The sequence below is a fragment of the Fistularia commersonii genome, chromosome 16 (genome assembly GCF_037954325.1).
Source record: "Fistularia commersonii isolate RoL2024-O1a breed Wild chromosome 16, RoL_Fcom_v1.0, whole genome shotgun sequence".
NCBI lineage: Eukaryota > Metazoa > Chordata > Actinopteri > Syngnathiformes > Fistulariidae > Fistularia > Fistularia commersonii.
Genome location: NC_141299.1, coordinates 16,978,995 through 16,998,454, shown reverse-complemented (window position 1 = coordinate 16,998,454; position 19,460 = coordinate 16,978,995). Strand labels below are relative to the sequence as shown.

Genomic DNA, 19,460 nt, shown 5'->3' with positions numbered 1-19,460 from the left:
ACAAGAATTATATCCTTAAAACATTTATTTTTTTAATAACTTCTTTTTCTTTTTGCATAAGTGCAAAATGCACCCAAAACAGCCACCTGAGGGAAGTCTACATCTTTAAATAAAAAAAACAAGCAGTGTACATTTATAGTACAAAATTCTCTTTTTAAAAAATTGCACAGTTTGTGTATAATATATATATATATTCATAATCTCAATTTTAAACAAACTCGAAAGGCTCAGAAAGTAAACAAAATTCACCAAATGAAAAATAAAAACATTTTTTCCCTAGAATTTAAAGCTGAGGAAACTTGAAACCCTGTTTTCATTTGTGTCCATAAATATACATATTTATATGCAAGTCTCTTTCCATATAATCTCTGTGCTAGTGTTTGACCAGACAATCAAAATTATTGCAAAGTAGTTTAGTTCTACTAGAAAAGATGGTTTGGGTGGGGGGGATAAAAGCTTCTCTCTGATGAATGTTCCTTAAGTTATGCTAACCAAAAACAAACCGGTTTTGTTTTTTTTTTTTGTTTTGTTTTTTTGAACCCCTCCTGACTAGACTGGAATCCCTGCCTTCAGAACGGTTTCGTTTCACAAACTGTGTGCATTAAACATTCCCCACAGAAAAAATCCAGGACTCCAGTTTTGCTTTTAGCGAGAACAAACATTTCCCTGACATTTCCCTGACTTTTTTTGTTGTTTTTTTTTTCTCCTTGATTGTTTATGGTTTTAAACTTTACACAGCAGCTCTGCTCGGAAGTCGCAGTCAGCGTCGATATGGGTGGAAGCCCTGTACGTTGTGGTTCTGCCCTCTGCCGAACGCGTTGGCAGCGGTCTGTGGGGCGGCGGTGGGCTGTGCTGTCGGCGCCCCATATGAGGCTGTCGGCTGGTTGGGGTCTGTGAAGCTATGGCCAAAAGCAGTCAGGTCTTGACTGTACCCTGGGGTGTAAGACAGAGATGCAGAGGAGACAAGAGGATTTTTTTTTCTCTCTTGGATTAACAACACGGTTCTGTAATACAGCCTTACCTTTTCGGGGGGGGGGGGGAGGAAAAATAAAAACTACATTTCCATGTTAAAGAAAAATCCAACCATCTTCGGTTAACATCTCAGTCAACAGGCTCTGGGTCGAGAGTAATTGTTCAGCATTACTATGTAAATCTGTGCTAAAGGAAATCCAAACAAATTGCCATTATAATTGTAAATTGAACAATTCTAATTTTATAATTTTGCACTGTATATACACCTATCATTCCTCTAGGTTTATTCGAAACTAAATGTAATTGTCTAATTACATTTTATTTGGAAAAATTCTGCAGAGTTTAACACGGACTTACACTGATTTTTTTCAACTTCAGGATTTTCAAGATTTTAGTGATAACAATTGAGTTCAACAGAAAACTAGTTAATCAAAGAGTACCTTTACCTGTTGCCTATTTCAATCAGAATTTGAGGACTTAAGGGTGGATTTTTCCCTTGGATTCAAATAGAGTCTTACATGCGGAAAATGATTTATGCAACCGTGTTTAATAAAAACAGAAAACGTTCGAGATTGAGACTTCTGTTGATTTCAAAAGCACAGTTTGCAAGAGTTAATCGGGGAGAGCAATGTCTTCATTCTCTGATTTGACAAAGGATGGCTCCATCGCCCTAAAAACAGATAAGGGAACAACAGCGACATCCAGGGATGGAAACTGGCAGGTGCAACCCAAAATCAAGCAACTGCGACCCAGCCAGAGGGGCCGTATGGTTGCAAAAGATTGGTTTGCCACAAAATGACTCGACAGTTCTACCAACAGCTTGCTGATGACTGATAACATATTGCCCTGCTGACTTACACTAGAACAAAGGAGAGAGAAAGAAAGACAAAGAAGATAAGACGGAAACAAAGAAACACGTGAAAGGGGACGGAAATCCTCTGTGAGGAGCTTGAATTGCATTAAAAGTCGAAACAAATATGGTCAAAAATGTGAGTTCTGAAGAGGAGAGAGGTCCAGCAGGACCGTCAGAGAAAACAATGCAAGAGGATTGTAAATCTGCTGGTTTGGGTTCCTTTAAATCCTCTTTCATTTGCCAAACCCCGGCTATAGCGTGGCGACAGTACATGGGAAAAACAATGGGTGAATGGGCTGCAAATGCATTGACAACTGAACAATGAAAACATTTTCTGACAATTAGATCATCCTTTAATAACCAGCAAAGCAATGCGGACAAAGACAAAAAAATAAATAAAAAAAAACGAGGAGGAGGAAGAGGAGGCGTGGTTCATCTTGGTATAGTAAAGCTACAGACACTGAGGGAGATTACAAGCCAAAGGTCAAATTTCTACGTCAAGGTCTTTCAGATCCACTCAGCCAAGTGGCAGACAGTAGCTGTGTTTTACTATACAAGAATACACACGGTCATTTGTATGTACATGCAAAATGTACATGCCAAATACTAAATACAAAAGTAAAAGAAATGGGGCAAAGAACCAGGTTGGAACTCTAAACTCAAAAACTACTACTGCTACTTTGTGGTTGGAGAAGACGATGCTGCACCTACCTGCACTATATCCTCCCTGCTCATCCTGACCATAACTGTGAGAAGGACGCGTTGGTCCGTAGGCAGAGGGGTCCTGAGGGTAGTTACCCAAGCCTATCAGGGAGATGAGGAGACCAGGTTGACTGAACCCAGATACTGCTGGCCGACTACTTTGCATACTATAGTCCCCCACCCGCTTACTAAGCTAATAGCGTTCTACAGCACTACTTATTTACTGCATCTGCTCTATGCTTGGCGAGCCGTCACTGCTCTGCTTCATCTACAAGTCAAAACAAAATAAAGTGTGAGCGTGTCTGCTGTCTGCTAGCCCACCTGCCTTTTTTTGTCATGCCAGCCTGGTCTCATGGAATTTTGTGAAATGTGCGTGATATACAAAGGAAGCAGATAATGTATGCGTGATGCTCTTTACGATATACCACCATGGGAAAGCAGCTAAACAGTAAGTAGCCTGGTATTTTAGTGGTAGTAGCGTGCTGTGGGGTTGCCTCAAGTCCTTAAAAGAGTAGCTGATAAAATTGTAAAGTTACTGACAACACGTGGGATTTTTGCAAGTCCAGTTCAAAATCTTTGACCTGGACATTTTCAACAAAAAAAAAGTGGAAAAAGTAAAACCAAAATGGCCATAAGATCCCACATCAATATCTTATCCTCCAAGCAACAAATAATTTGGTTGGTTTGGACAAGGAAGGTTCAAGGTAACAACTTACAACTTTAAACAAGAACCTCCACTTTAAATAGGTTTTGAAATGGCATCTATTTTCTGTTATTATTTTGCCATCGCTTGTACTTAAAATCTGTTTCCACCTGTATGTTCTTTGTGTAACCGCTGTATCTAACGGCAACATCAGTCTGAACAGTGAGGGCTTCAGAGATGTTTCAACATTTAAATGTTTCTATGAAGCACTGTTAATCTACATAGACGGAAATAACTCACAACAGATCAAAATAAGTTAAGGGACAGATTAGATTTCAGGAATTGAAATGATTCTGCCGGGGAAATCAGTCATCACATTTCAGTTATCACCTTTTTTCTCCTATTAGCGGGCTTCTTCAAGTAGACCAGTAAGAAGGAAGTGTGCCTTATGGAGGAGAGCCCTAGAAAAACAGAAGCTAAAATGGCTTGTTTCAAACAAAAGACAAACTGAGGGACTACATCAAGTGCAAGTAAATGAAAGATTTTTTTTTTTAAAAGCACGAGCCCTTCTAAAATACTAGAGTTCAGGAATAAAACACAGAAATGGAAATACAGAGCACAACAAGCCAGTCTAAAGTAAATATTATCAGACTAAAAATACAGGGCACTGCACTACTGATTTGACTCTCACAGTAACCCTAACCATGGTATATTTAAATAACCAACTCACTGGAAGCCAGACTAAACCAAAACCACAATTTCCTAACTTGCAAATATTTGCCGATGTCCTCACAGATAAAAATAGCAGATCCACCACTTAACTACTCAGAGACACTTTCAAGAAGGAGATAGATTTCTGACTGTGTTCATAAACACACCAATATTACCAGGGTCTGTGATTTTTCTACCAATTCTACAAAAACTGGCTTTCTGACAGCTTAAAAGAGTCATTGAGCGCCAAAGGCAAAAAGCTGGATGTAAGAAAAGCGAAAGCGGGAAACACTTAACATGATAAGAACCTGTCTGACCGACAGCAATCACATGCACGACACAGCTGGACACCGAGTCCGAACCGAGGTATCAGCTGGTCAGCAAAAAAAAAAATCTGCTTTGAAGACAAAGCTTGTCGCTTTATATTTAGTTTTCACAAGTACTATTTGACAAAAATGCAGACGGGAAATTTAGAGAGCCTACTGCATCGATAGAAACTTGAGAAAATTCAGGCCGCACACAGTTGAAAGGTTACTGCGCTTGGGTTCAACTGAAAACCCTCAAAGATACCCACAAGACAGTAAAAACCAGGAGTGCAAGAGACCAAAATTAGTCTCCCTGGTTTCTCAGCTAAAATGTCTGTTTATTTACAAGGAAGCGAGGCAAAGTTCATTGTCTGCTAACAAGCATCCAAAGCCCAAGAATGAAAAGATGATGGACGTCGAGCAGAAACTTTGTAAAGTAACACTAAGTACTATATTTGTGTTTTTTAGTGGGGATCAAAACTAGATTGGGAACAGAAGTCGGCAGTCATCAACAACGAGGAGAGACAGAGGTGTAGGAGAGAGAGAGTGATAAAAAGGAAAAGCGTATGAGGACCAAATCAAATGTCTGGTACAGCAGATCAGGAAACTGTCACACTCCCTACAGGAAAGAAGAAAAAAAAAAAAAAAAAAAAAGCAAAACAAAAACATTGCAAGGCAGGATGATCTAATTAAAACCTATAAACACCCAAAAATCTCTTTACCAATCAGCAGCCCAGCTGAAAAAAAAAAAAAAAAAAACTTGACAGAAATGATTGCAGAAGGCTCCTGACATGATGGAAATTCAGCAGCGATCTTCACAGCAGAGCCGGGAGTGGTCATGTATGCAAAAAGCATGTATGCATGTGTAGATGTTCAAGCTATAAATGGTACCAAGAGCAAGCTCCTTGTACTTATATTTTGAAATGGGCTGAAAGTGAGCACGGTCGAATATCCGGGGTTCTGGACGGTGCTGATACGTGAGGAGAAATCGAAGGAGAGATAAGGGCAGCAAAGGGATTTGTGCACAAAGCGTTTCTTACCATACTGGCTATAAGGGAAATCAGGCTGTCCAGTGGGAGCTTTGCTCAAGTCCTGAGTTGGTGTGGTGGCGGGTGCAAAGCCGAGCGGTGCAGTTCCTGGAGTGGTGGGTGGAGGAGGAACCTGTGGAACATATTGGTCTGCTTGTGGTGTGGCAAAACTGTAGCCTGTTGGAGAGTAAAAAGACAATAAGTCGACTTTCACACCGAGGAGGTTTTCAATTAGCACGTATTGTGGAAACCCGGCTCTCCACAATTGAGGCGGCTTACAAGCACGCCGAACAAAAAGAGTGACACTAACTTGTTAAATGTAAAATGAATCACATATTTTCAAAAACCAATGTCTTTGATTAGGCTATAAGCATTTTCGGCAAACACAAAGGCAACAAGAGATCCGCCCCTTGTAAATAAGATTTAAAAAAAACGGTTATTCTGGAGAAACTCTATTATTGACTGCCACACTTTAAGATGCATCAATAATCATGTTTCATTAACCTTTTTAATTAATATTTAAATACCTGCATTTGGAAGAACAGGTTTGCCCACAAGGAGAGATCAGTTCAGAAACAAATGGCCTTCTATCCACACATCTCGAGTAAATAATCACGAAGCATCCCGTTCACTTTTTAACCCCACTTTCAGTACATAGTTTTATCTTATTTTGTGCCAATTTCAGTGAAATAATGTCAATCCATTTACCTTTATCTGTTTTTTGTAAAATGGGCATTTTAATCAGAAGCAGCCCACATACCCATTTCCCTAACAGTTAGTTGATAGTTGTACAGTTTCTCAGCCCTAAATTTGATTAACAGTAGCTGATATCTGTTTTTCTTTCTTATGTCTCCCTGAATCCCGAACTTGCAATATCTCAGAAAGAATCACGAGCGTTGAACTTGGTGTTGATAGTTCTAACAAACAATGATACTGTCAGGCTGGATCACCACTTAACCACCAGGTGCCCTCAAGAGAACACTTAAACCGGCAAATTAAGTGACGCCCACAATGGGTGTGACCAAAAAAAAAAAAAAATCTCCAACTGGTCAGTTCCATAAAATTTGGACATAACTAAGACTGCCTCTCCCAGTAACATGTATTAAAATAAGAATTATCATGAATGAACAGCTTCTCGCTGAAACACTCAATGTGGGTTTGCCCATGTGTCAGTATTTTTCTCTTCTCATTGGTTTTCTTCCATTTACATCTCTCCATTTCATTCACTCATTGTCTATTCTGCATATCCTGCACTCAGGGTGGCAGGAGAGCTGTCATTGGGCGAGAGGCGGTTGCCAGTCGACCACAGGTCCACGTGTAGAAATGTTAAACAATTCACTCTCTAATTCACACTTCTTGGCAATCTTTAGCCTTCAATTGATCTACTGAGCGTTTTTGGACGGTGGGAGGAACCCAGCGAGCCCAGAGGAAACCCATGCGGGGGGCCTACAAAAGGTCCACTGCTGGAAACGAACCAGGGACCTTCTTGCTGTGATCCAGGAACACTAGCCACTGCTCCGCTATAGTGCCCTTGTTTTAGCGTTCATGTACTTTGACTATCCAAAATAGTAGTTGATTAAGTTTGATCATCTTTTACGATTGCATGAACAAATCTAGGCAACTGGGACAAATGTTTACCTACTTTGGCACTGAAATAATCAACTGTTCATGCTTTTTTCTGCCTCCTGACTCCTGTAATGTTTCCCCATTAGCTATTAGTTTCAAGTGAATGGACATATGTGTGTAAATGGAGTTTTTTATGAGACTGTTATCTGCAAGGTACACTGACCATCCCTGATAAGGTGGCGGATCCTCCCTGACCAAAAAAAAACAGACAAGCGGTCTGGAAAAGCCGATACAGCTTAGATTTGTCGAAGCTGATTACTTTCAAAGCAAAATTTGTACCCATGCCCGTTGTCGTTTCTCAAACCGTCTAAATAAGATGTTTTTATATTGGTTTTAGATAGCTCGTGACCATTTACTTGTGGTGGTAGCTCACCAAACTGAGGTGCTGTGCTGTAGCCCTGTTGAGGGTAGCCCTGAGGTGCAGCGAAGCTGCCCGCTGGGGTCGTGACCAGGAATGCACTGAAAGGTGATGGAGGCTGTGTCGGGGTTCCCCGGCCCGCCGATAATGGAGGCCCATAACCACCTGATAAAACAAGAGTGGGACGTTTTAAGTACGGCTCGGAGTACCTGCTCCTTTTACTAATGACATTCATTCAAAAGCAAATACTATAAATCAGAAAACAAGGCGTGTGCATTGTACACTCTTACGTTTACGAGATCTTAATAAATGGTCATGTAACCGAGGCCAATGTGATGGATGGTTGGCGAGAGAAGAAACTGGACAGTGGATATTTGATGCAAAGAAATAGGCAGACCACCAGCAGAGGGAGGCCAGAATCCATTCAAGGGGCCATCTGTCTCCAGCAAAATATCCATAGCCGTCGTTCGGATGAATCATTAATACCAAGTGTTGTTAAGTGTCATCAACCCCTCGGCTACAGAGGTGTAGCGGCCCATTTCTGCGACACAACCGGAACAGAGGATGCAGTGTGTTGTCCGGTGGAGGTTGAAACCTACCTATGGGTTGGCCAGTGGTCGACACCCACACCCCTTCAGGAAAAGGAAGAGAAAAAAAAAAAAAATGCATGAGGTTAAATTTATTCCGAACAGTGAGCCTCTATTCAGTCTGCTCTGGGACTTCTTCCCACTCACCCTGGGGCCCGTAAGGCTGTTGCCAGCCCTGAGCAGGCTGTGCCGTCCAACCGTTAGCTGCACTCAAGATGCCCCTGGGTGCCCACTGGCCAGGGCCAAGCTGGCCAGGAGCTTTGTTGTCACGAGGTTCAGCCTTCTTTACTTCCACCTGGACAAAGTACAGGAAGAGGTATTTGGCAAAACCAGCGCACGGTCCGTGAAGTCCCTCGCCTAGGCAGACTTGTCCTTTGACTGTTTGTTTATCTCAACATTTGGCCCGCTTTGAAATCTTTCACATTATTTTATTAGAATAATGTGGGGCGGCTATTTAAATTTATGCTACTTGGTATCCGGGGGAACTGTACAGTTATGCGTCTCAGGTACTGACAATCAAAGGGAAATCTGGAATTTTACAAGTCAGTCATGAATTTTTTTGTTTTAGTTTTAATACAGGAAGGGCTAAAAAGCCTGTAAATTTGTACCTGAGAGACATATTTCTTTATTTTTCACTTCTTTATTAAGTTTCCCTATATATGATATAGAGACATCTAATGGAAAGTCATGACTTACCTTTCTCCAGCTAATGCCTTACAAGGAATTTCAATTCTATTTTATTTGGAATAAGTTTTAGTGGGGAAATGGATGTAGAGAGAAATTTGTATCTCCGTTCTAACAGAATATAAGGTAAACATGCAGACAGTATAAATAAAACACTTTCCATTAATTTTGTAATTGAACCTTCATACTGTGCCAAAGATAGAAATATTCTTCAAAATAGTTCCAGTGACGGGGACCCAAATGGAAATCCTCAGATCGGTTGCTGCAAGATGACACTGTAGGCGCCATTAAAGCCTAGATATTAGAAAGATCTCAAACTTTAGTTTGGCTGTTTCTAGTTGAATTTCTGAAACCAGTCCAAGCTCAACAAGACCACTACATTACCATCTGACTGACCTGAAGCCCAAATAACAAAACGTCTTCTGCGCAACAAGGCATCGCAGTAAACAGTTAACCAGACCAAAGGAACAGTCGGCGACTGTGGGGAAGCTGTCCAGAAATAGACTGAGGGGTTGAGTTATTGGGGTCACCTTGCAGGAGGAAAATGAATCACAAATTCACCCAGCTTTAAGGTGTTGCTACCTCCCCCAGCCTTCCCTCGTCCTTCTCTGTCGACCTAATTACATGCACATGTTTCCGGCATGGCCTCGCCGCCGGCGGCAGCTACCTGAGCACTTTCTCCCGTGGGCATCACAGCTACGTGTGATGGATACCATGACTTCTTTACAGTCCCTAACAGCAGAACTGGGATTTGTTCTAGTTTGATGTGCTCCAATTTCTAATTTTGTAACTCGTAGCTCCCAGGCTCCCTCAAGTCCTAGAGTAAGGTAATGTCAAGTCAAGAACAATGGATTAAATTGAACCTTGATTCCTCTTGCAAAGCAGGGCAAAGTCAAGGTGGGGGGGGGGGGGGGGGGGTATATACCAATGGACGATATGGCAGGTGGAAGCGGTTTCATTTTCTAATGGGATGGATTCTGCTCAAGTGTTTAAAGCAGCAGTGACATTTTAAAGAAACTGGCGGGGATTGGAAAATAAATGTCAAAACTGACGGATATTGTTAGAAGTCCCCTGATCTGATAATGAGACTGGATTTGAGATTAGACATGACGACACGGTGTGCCGTCAGTTTAATACACCCAAAAACTCTTTTGGTCGTCCAGGATGGCAGGAACCTCCCACGTCTGATATCTTTAAATGAGTGATTTCAAGGCCGATAAGAAGCAAATGCATGGGGAGAATGAAGAACCTGTTTGCCTCATACATTAAAACTCAACAAGCTGGGATGACAGAAGGTTAGAAAGCTTCCCTGACGCTTAACTAACTTTGTGCAGTAAACCTCATCCATCTGTTGCACCCATGGTTGAAACAGTGGAAAGTGCCTTTGTGTCTCACCCTCAGCAGCTTTTTTTTTAAAAAAAAAAAAACCCTCATTTAGATTTTTTAGAACTGAAGGACACAGTATGGAGATTCTTGAACTGAGGTCACTGAGTTGATTTTTTTTTTTTAATTTCAAAAGAAAAAAAAAAGAAGAAGAAAAGAAAATCAAAGACGACATGTTGACATGTAAGTGACCTGCCAACAAAATATCAAAAACAAAAGAAACAGAACTGATAGGACCAATCCTTTAGGTGATTTATCTTTGATGAATGCAAATGAATAGACACTAACTGGCAATTTCATAAGGTACAAGTGTACACCATGATGCTATCCAATAAAACAGCTCTGCCACGAATTCTATCTAAAATTATCCTTATTTTTCAGTTTATACAGACACCAAAATCATGATTCAACATAACAATTCATCCTTGAGGTTGTGGTGGGTGCTGGTGTTGTACTGTAGATAGTTTGAAATGCCTTTCTAGGTATCGTCCCCTCTAACATACGTTACTAAAGTGTCTCAAATATCAAAATACACACATCTCAAAATAAGAACTTAGATCCGTAAAACAACACCGCACACTTTGACCGCAGCAATTAAGGGGGGGGGGGGGATCAATTAAACCAAACATTGATCTTATTTATGGCAGAGCTGACATATTGATTACATTGGTCTGTTTGTGTACCAACTGAAAAGGCTGTTAAATATATCCAGCTTCTGGGATTTTGTTTTATTAATTATGATAAATGAAAAATACCATCAATTACATTTAACGCATCCTAAAGGAGTGGTCGAATTTAACAAAGCCTTGGGCGAAAATATGAAGTGCACTTGAACAGCACCTGAGAGGATGTTTGAATGCAATGAGGATATAAACATTAGGTCGACAGGGCCGATGCCTGTTTATTTTAAGATCTCAAAAAGACAAATTGTTTTGCAGGATGGAGAGCAGCACTGAAATAATAGGAGTCAGAACTGTGAAGCCATCATCGTGGCATATATTCTAATTTCATCGCCCAAGCCTCTGTTTGATCTAAAGGGTAAAATAAAACTACAACTACACACTTTTTTGCCCATGATGTCGTGAAAATGCATGTTGACAGCCTGGTCCACTGATTGTTCGGCCTCGAAAGTAATAAATCCAAAACCTAGCCAACGACCAAGAGTGAATCAAGGTAGCAGGGGGGTTGTGACAACACAAGATGAAGAACAGTATCGGGCTTCAGCAGAGTGAGGATCCATCAAGACCGAGCAAGAGGCTCCTGGGGTTTGGATGATGTCGCAGAACAACACAAATCCAAGACTAAATCCTGGTGGGACTGAGGCAAACTTTTTCTTGATCGCGAGCTGAAAGGTTTTGAGATGGCAACGACAGAAGATGCCTCACCACTCAATACGTAGAATTACATGCGTACCATCTAATTTAAGGTCACGTATTCATATAGAAAGTCATAAAAATCAATCCTTCCCGTTCTAGGAAGACACTGCATTACTTCATGCTGTTTCATCCAAACCCCACCTTGATCTGTCCCTTGGTATATCGCTGTGGAGCACACACTCGCAGCAGCCATTGTTAATGCATCACAAAAATATGAAGAAACACAAACTTTAGAATGTCTAAAAGGTTTCTCCAAGCTTTCCCAAATTAAGTGTTTTTACTTTTGAGTCAGCCAGGATAAGCCTAAAATGGACAATAAAATATTGCGATGGTAACACAAAGATATAGGCCAGAGGTGGTTTTCAAAAGAAAGGTGTTCCTTACTGCTGAGGAGTTTTCATGGGGAACATACAAAGTTCATCAACAAGTAGATGAAATTCAAAGGCAATGGGACAAATTTGAGAATATGTACCATTTAAGCATTGTAATGAATTATTATTAATGCAAAATTTCCCTTCATCTCACTGTCAGTGGCTGATTTCTTTTTAAAAATTGCCGCAGTGATCTACTTTCAATTGATTACATTTTCACTATGGCAGAATTGGGTTGTATGCACATCTCTCGTTGGGGACATAACCTGAATCCAATTTAATATCCTATGAGACAACCCAGATTTTCGAGACCTCTCGTACCATGCCAAGATTTCCCAAGAGCTCTGATCTATTGCTATTAATAACATCTATCACTGACCCATCTCTAAAGCTTAATGGAATTTGACATGTATAGAGGTTTCACGTGGTAAGACATGCCTAGGTTACCCTTATGTTGAAAAATTATGCCTTTGACTTGTTTCAGATATCGACGTTTCATGATGCTAATGGAGATGTTTGCTGAAATAAAAATGTTAAAAAATGATTACCGTACAAAACAAAAATGTATTTCCTCGACAATTATATTACTAAAGAAATATCAAAATGTATTTGGATAAATGTCACCGGATAAAAATGTACTTGTAATCCGTGTAATATTGTTGGTGGACATAAGCTACAGAGAAATCAATCCGATGATGCGGTCACACATATTTGAAATATAAATTGATCCACCAAAAGTCAGGACTGGGTGATTGTTGAACAACCAAACATCTATGTCTAAAAGGGAAAAAGAAGAAATGAATAAAAAAGTCTAATCCAAGTCTGAGAAACTCCGAAGGCCTTTAGCCAAGGCTCATGCCATGATGCAACTTTGTCTACACCCCATTAGACCAAGTGAAAATTTGGATATTTTCAGAATTTGGCCTGTACCTCTGTAGTACCAGTCAATGCACAGTAACCTAAAGGAGAAAAGACAAATCTTAAGAGACACAGTTAATCACATTCAAACCATTCACAAGGAGAAGGGGGACAGAAGAAAGAAAAAATAGAAAGGGCTTACTTACAAAAATACTTAATGTTCTACATATGGGAAAACACTATGCCATTTAAGATACATGTATCAGTTACATTTAAAATCTAGGAAAAGTAAACTTATTCCAACGTTTAACATCTAAGGGTATTAATTAAAATGTTCATTCTATTAAATATTATAATGACTGCAAGTGCATTACATCATGTTAAATTCCTATGACAACCTATTCTGGGTTTTTCCCAACAGAGGATGAATGAAGTTATAAGGGAGTAACAGTAACATAGTAGATGCTGTAGGTCACTGGCCGCTGCATCATAGCTATGTAGGACAAATGTAGATGAAACAGCTGTGACTGGAGCTCAGTGGGCAAAGTCTGACGCCAGCCCTGCCAGCGGCGCCGCTCTTGATTCCCAATGAGGCGGATCACGTAAAGTGTCAGTGCGCGAATGAAAGTTTTACGACAAACTCAAGACGGATTCCCGATCTGTGACTTCCATCGACAGGATTACGGCGGGAGAGTTTTCACGTGGAAAAGAAAATGCGAAAATCGAGTTTTCACCTTTTCAGCGCCTGAGCTGCACACCAGCCTCTTTGAAGGACAAATCCACTCGTTGATTTTGTTCTCAATATGCCAGTTGCACGTTTTGATAAAGTACTGTGTTTTTTTTGGGAGCACCTACTTTCTCCAAACCCGGCCCCTTTTCGTCAAGAATCTTCTTTTCTCTGCAATGCGTCGCAAAAACTTTTAAAACTAACGGCTTGAACTTTTCGCATTTGAGAATTTAAAACAAAAAAAAAAATCTGTTAGATAGATCTGCAGACGTCAGATGCTCCACTTCAAAAAATCATGTCATTTTGCACTTTGCACTTAACTGACGCAATTGTGAATAGATATATTTTGTGGCATATTAAATTACTCAATTGTCCAACTTCTAACATACAGAAAAAACAATATCTACTATATTCTATTTATGAATGCAGAGGATTATATTTGCTAATGCCAGATAGATTTGGCTGCAAACATAAAAAAAAAAAAAAATGGAATTTCAAGGAAGAATATGTACTTGTTAACCTTCTGATTTAAAAGATTGTGAATATTTAAATTGGATTTCATTTTAATCGCAGCACTGACAAAAAAAAATAATACTTAACCGCGGTTACAATTCATTTTAGGATTTTTTTTTTTTTTTACCCTTTTAGAACTAAAACTATTTTTTTTCCTTATAACTGCAAAAAACGGAATAAATTAATGTTTAAAATCAAACAGATTATTCTCAAAGATTTCAATTTGCTAGTGAATGGTGGCTTGTAGTTCAAAAGGCAATGAGCAGACCTTCCTGCAGTGATGCCAGCAGTTTTCACAGATCATAGTATTTTCACATATGAATATATGACAGAGGCAATGCCGTAGTTTAAAGATGCCCTCTGAGGAAATTACATAAACTTTTGACAATCACAGAGTGAAGGCATCGTCAATCTAGGCCTTTCAAAATTTTCAGATTCAGTCTATATTTTCATAGGGGTTTGAAATGAAAATGTTTACTTCACTTGAACGCCCAGTAAAAAAAAAAAAAAAATGAATCAATACAAATTCAAACTGATCTGAATATTCTGAGGCTGAATGAGCTTTTTTTTTTTTTTTTTTTTCTCTCTTTGGGCCAGAATAGTTTGTCATGAGATTTAAGATGGTAAGGTATGGAGGGGGGAGGGAAAAAACGGGATCAGCTTTTACCTCGGGGCCTCTGCTTCTCCGCATCATAGATCATTACCACCTCTGTGACCTTGAAAGGGACAAAGGGAAACAGTGGCTCCATTTAGAAAACCAGACAGGATCCATTCTTATTACACTTAAATATTAGGGGACTATATTTGGACATAGAATTATGTCTTTTCCATCCAAAGAAATTCCATTAAATTTCCAGCCACAGTGACAGTATGAACTTTTTATATACGGTACTAGGCAATACTCACCACTCCAAACCTATTGAAATAGTCCCTGAGTTCAGGCTCGCCGCAGTTATGGGGGATTCCACCTACAAATATCTTCTTTGATTTATTGCTATCGGCTTTGCTGCCCTTCTGAAAGAAAACAGGGAGTGTATGGATTTCAATGTCTATTAAAGGATTGCTCTTGGAAGGGGCCAGTTAGCCATCATCTATTCAGACAGTGCAGAAGAAATTAGGTTCTCCTCTTGCCCTGGGGTATAATTCTTAACATGTCATGTCAATGCAAACACTAGTCTCCACAGATCAGGGAACTCGGCTTCCACCACTTACTCTCTTCACAATCGTGCGCACTGCACTCAAACTGTAAAGGCTAGAGGCTGCTTACGACAACAAGCATTTTAGGCAAATACATCTTCAGCTCTGTTAGTAAAACACATTCGGTAGCAGCTACAAAACCGGGGAGTCAGAACAGATTCAAACTGCAGGCGAATGGTTAAATTATAAAATCTTCTTTCATTCATAAGGAGTTACCACTGGCTGCCAAATATGTGAAATTAACTAAAACATCTGCTGCTAAATGGGACCAAAAACAACTGAAACAATGAGAGATCTGCAGGGGAGTGATAAGACTGTTGATGGACACGTTCATTATCCGGCTTGCTGGGCAAAACCTTCCTTGTTTTTGGGGAGGGAAATTACAAGACAATTTAGCAGTCCAGCTGGCCTGCAATTTCTCTATGAGACAATTTTATTACTTCCTGGAAACAACAGCCTTATGTGTAAAACCCAAGGCAGCGTACGCTTGATCAGAGAGCCGGTACTGTTGCAGTGGTACAGGTGCCTGACGCACCAGGTCGGATTCTTTGAAATTACAGTCATTTATAAAATGCTGTTCAATGCAAGTCACTTTTTTCAAATAGCCCACGCTAAGAAACTAAAAGAGGGAGAAAGGCAGACCGATTGACTCAGTCTTATTCAAGAAGAAACGCCCTGTTTAACCTCCCCAGAAGAAATGACGTTCCACTTACCCAGCCCTCCTTGGTTCGAGACTTTTCAGGTTGCATTCCTCTCGGAGTGCATGGCTTTGGGTCAATCTGGAAGCACAGGGAGAAAATGTGTAGCGATATTCTTCAATGACAAGACAGAAAAACATAGGTTTTGATTTACAAAAATTATAATACATGATTTTATACCGCATATTACATTTGGTGAAGAGCAACCTGTGCAGCAGCACTAGTGAAAATGAAAAGGTGCCTTCTTTCATCATAAACTACAGGTTTAATTGGCTACGGAAAAATCTATAATCTTTATGAACTATGGAGTGAAGATATTTTACACATTTTCTTACACAAATAAAGCACAACGATAGCTGTTTTTAATGAGGTGATTTAGAATACTCACATTTCTTCCATCAAGATTATGAGGCTTTGTCTCCAGCACTGTCCGCACACAATTGGGGTCTTTGAATTTGACAAAGCCAAAGCCTCGCGACTGGTTTGTCGTTTTGTCCTTCATGATGACACAATCTACAACTTCCCCATACTGTGAAAAGTAGTTTCTCAGGGTCTCTGAGAGAATGAAAAGAAATGCCCATAAAACTTTTAAAAATTAAACACAGAGACACTGCAAATATTAAAAATGACTCATCCTTGCTTGCTTCAGAAAAAAAAAAAAAAAAGTGTAACCATCATTTACAGAGCTCCTGCATTGAATAGAACTATAGAGGTGATAACAACATATCCAGCACTTCAGCTTCTACTGAACGTGTGACTAGAATCAAAGAGCAAGTCCTTGAAAAGGGCAATAACAATTATTCGGGGACCTTGATTATGTGTAATTACAAAATACACCAATGACAACACAGTGCAGTCACATTCGAGCCACGTCAACAGACCTAAAGCTAACAAAGCACAGTCCCACTGTCGTCTTATATACGACCAAATGTACACCGAAGAACTGAAACAACCGCACACGCCCATTCAGGCAAAGCGTGCAAGTTTGAACAAATGGAGAGTCACTTTGGAGCGTTACCGTAATTGCTTTTCTCATAGCTGGGCAGCCCAGGGGCATCGCCGGGGAAACAAGTTCATAGTTCCACTGCACTGTGGTTCTGATCTTTAAGTTAACACAGGCAAGACCCAGAACAATGTTACACAGTGGTCAACCAAGCAAGAACCAGTATAGGAGTGGAAACAAGCTAGACCAACCCTGGCAGCTCAGTATTGGAGAACGTTGCATGAGCATACAAGATGTACTTTGTCGAACACGTTTTTGCAATTTTGTGACTGGACATCAGAAATTTAAAACCGTCAAACTGACATGATGTAATTGCCTGCTGTGCACCGACAGGCAAGGAAAAATTCTTTGTAAATGAAAATATACTTGGCAATAAAATGGTGTCTGATTCTGAAGAACAGCAGCCTGAAGTAATGTAAACTATTTCCTTGCGGGAGACACTAACCTGGACTTATTTCTTGAATACACAACCAGCTACTGAGTGTACCAGTACAGTACGGCCACCAGAACCGTGCTGGTTGGTTATAGTTTCAATCTACCTTAAACAATAAAAAAAGGCCAAAAGCATGCATTGATGTGATCTTGAAACACTGATGAATGTGCGATCCTTGTTTTCACACTTATATCAGACAGATCCTCTCCATAATGGTCATTCCAGTTCATTAACGATGTGCAGTGTAAACTTGTGGCCACATGTTCAAGCCTTACTTAGTAACAATCATAAACTTTCAATCAACTGTGCTACGCACGTCGACATGCAAGTTGTCCAGCTGTCTAGATTTGCATATTTCAAAGATAAACGAGACACTGATTTACCGGGAGGTGTTAGTTAAACGGCGTAAGACTAATCAATTTAACCATTGAAAAATAAAATGTTGGCATTTTATACACACGTGCGCACTCTTTTGTGGACTAGCTTATATGCAGTCAATTTTCTGTCATCTCCAGACCACAGTATCAAGCATCTGAGGTCTCAAAGGAACCTGTCAAGGATCAAATCCTGATGAAATTTATGCTCTCCGCCCTTGGTTATTACCAAGTCTTTAATTATGCAATATGACTTTGTGTTGTTAACCTCTTGTCATAATAACGCATCAATATTCATTATATAGAGCATTTACAAAAATCTGAATTCAAAAGTTGTTAAAAAGGATATTGCTGAATCTTGCCCCCCGCATGTAAGTTACGATGGGAGACAATAAATGATCAGGGTTATCGGAGACACACTTTGATACAAAACTAAAACAACATGTCGGAGGCTGAGAAACATTACAGCGCTAATGAAAGATGTTTTTGTTCCATTGAAGTCATTGGTGAGAGTTTGGGTGTGTTTCTGTGCGCTCAAATACACTGGCACAGAGATTAATAACACTGACCTAGTCTTGACAAAAACATACAAAACAATATTACATTTGCTTGTTTCCACAACAAAAATCCACACCGCTTGACAGGATCACCTAGATTTAACACAGAGGTGCACAAATATGCCACGCTAACACAACAGATAAGACAACCAAGAATTTTAGAGTATTTTCCGCATTGCGAAACCCATATTTCCACCGGCAAGAGTCCTAAGAACCTAAAAAGCCACAAGACAGGCCCTCCAGTTGGACCAAAAAAAAAGAAAACCATTCAGCTACATCCCTGTCCCAGCACGAAAATCCCGTTTGATCAATACACCCAATGCACTACATGACTAAAGGCTTTTTGCTTCTATTTTGTTTTACTCACCTTGTGTAGTACTCCAGTCCAAACCACCAACAAAAAGTTTTCTAAGGGAGATATAGATAAAATTGCATCACCGTGAGAGCAATCGGAGGTGTGCAGCTGAGTGAACAGCTTAGTGCACACAGATCTTCCCCACAGGACGCACCAAAGCTGGTGCAGCGTGGGGGGAAACTCGCAGCTGGAGCTCGAAACCTACGGTTCCGGTGTCTCTCTTGTCCTTAAACCGCACGTAGCGTCCCCTAGAATGAAGATTTTATTGCAATCTTTCTGCCACGTATTGTACGCCGCAAGGGACCGTGGTTTTTTTAACGATCTGGTACGTAATATCCGATTATTTTAAGTTAGCTGGAGCGGTTCTGTAGCAGCGTAGCTCAGGTCTCAACCGCAGCCGGAGAGCCCCCCCTCCTCCTCCCCTTGCCTGCCGCTGAACTCGGGAGCTGGGAAAATGCTACGGTGCTGGAAGTTTAAGAGCACTTTATGTATAACCACGATTAAAACTACGATGCACGTAGTTAAATCACGTCGGTGCTAAGAGCCGCGGCTGTGCCGGGAGTGGACGGTCGGAGCTGGCGAGGATGCTCCATCCTCCGGCAGTGCCCGCTAAATGTCCTCGCGTTGGCGAAGTCAGGAGAGGAGACTTACGCTTCGCTGGTAAACGTCAGCTAAGCTAGCGCAGTTGCTCCCAGCTAACAGAAAACAACAGTGAAATAAGTGGAACATTCCCTTGACAAGCTAAGGAGCAAGACTCCAAATGTGTGCGGTTAATGTTGCCCCGGGTAACACGAGTCGAAAAGGCTGGACTTTTTCGACAAGTTTTACTTTTTGGCTGTCTCTCCTCGGGGCTAGCGAGTTCGCTAACTTACTGAAGCTAACCTAGCTTGCAAGCTAACGTTAGCCGTCAGATGACAGCTTGTCAAGAGAGCTCGCCGGCTGCGAGTTGCCGTGCGGGTTACAGTTTAACACACTTCACGGCTTTTCTCCGCGGTCCTTACCCAACTTCATCTCCGACTAAGTTATTGTTCATTTCTGAGGCTAGAGCGGGGACTGCGGGAGCTGTGACCGGCGTCTTGCTTCAGTGCTGCCCCTCTCAGACTGAAAGCGGAGGAAGGTCACTCCGCTTTTTGGTTCAAACTGTTC

General features: G+C 40.7%; 1 protein-coding gene across 4 annotated transcripts; it reads right to left on the bottom strand.

Annotated features, from left to right (window-relative positions):
* Window positions 1-2: 2 nt before the first annotated feature.
* dazap1 (DAZ associated protein 1) lies at window positions 3-19,442 on the bottom strand. Of its 4 annotated transcripts, XM_086161356.1 has the most exons (13): window positions 19,316-19,442; window positions 18,327-18,367; window positions 15,981-16,147; window positions 15,608-15,673; window positions 14,604-14,711; window positions 14,365-14,413; window positions 10,916-10,998; window positions 7,933-8,080; window positions 7,798-7,830; window positions 7,214-7,363; window positions 5,227-5,391; window positions 2,537-2,629; window positions 15-933 (listed from the first exon to the last, which is right to left on the bottom strand). In XM_086161356.1, the coding sequence occupies exons 1-13, from the start codon at window positions 19,345-19,347 to the stop codon at window positions 761-763; spliced, it is 1,308 nt and encodes a 435-aa protein (XP_086017482.1). In that variant the 5' UTR covers window positions 19,348-19,442; the 3' UTR covers window positions 15-760. The 4 variants fall into 4 exon arrangements, with proteins under 4 accessions (XP_086017481.1, XP_086017479.1, XP_086017480.1 ...); XM_086161355.1 differs by lacking the exons at window positions 2,537-2,629; window positions 10,916-10,998 and adding an exon at window positions 12,530-12,558 and having other exon boundaries at window positions 3-933; XM_086161353.1 differs by lacking the exon at window positions 2,537-2,629 and having other exon boundaries at window positions 3-933.
* Window positions 19,443-19,460: the final 18 nt, after the last annotated feature.

What these genes read in the sequence shown, in the direction of transcription:
- dazap1 (XM_086161356.1), bottom strand. Translation starts at nt 19,347, where the DNA reads ATGAACAATAACTTAGTCGGAGATGAAGTTGG. An exon ending in CAGCACAGCACCTCAGTTTG is followed by an intron (nt 5,392 to 7,213) that starts GTGAGCTACCAC and finishes ACTCTCCAACAG; the next exon opens with GCTACAGTTTTGCCACACCA. An exon ending in GCAGGGAGGATATAGTGCAG is followed by an intron (nt 934 to 2,536) that starts GTAGGTGCAGCA and finishes CTTACACCCCAG; the next exon opens with GGTACAGTCAAGACCTGACT.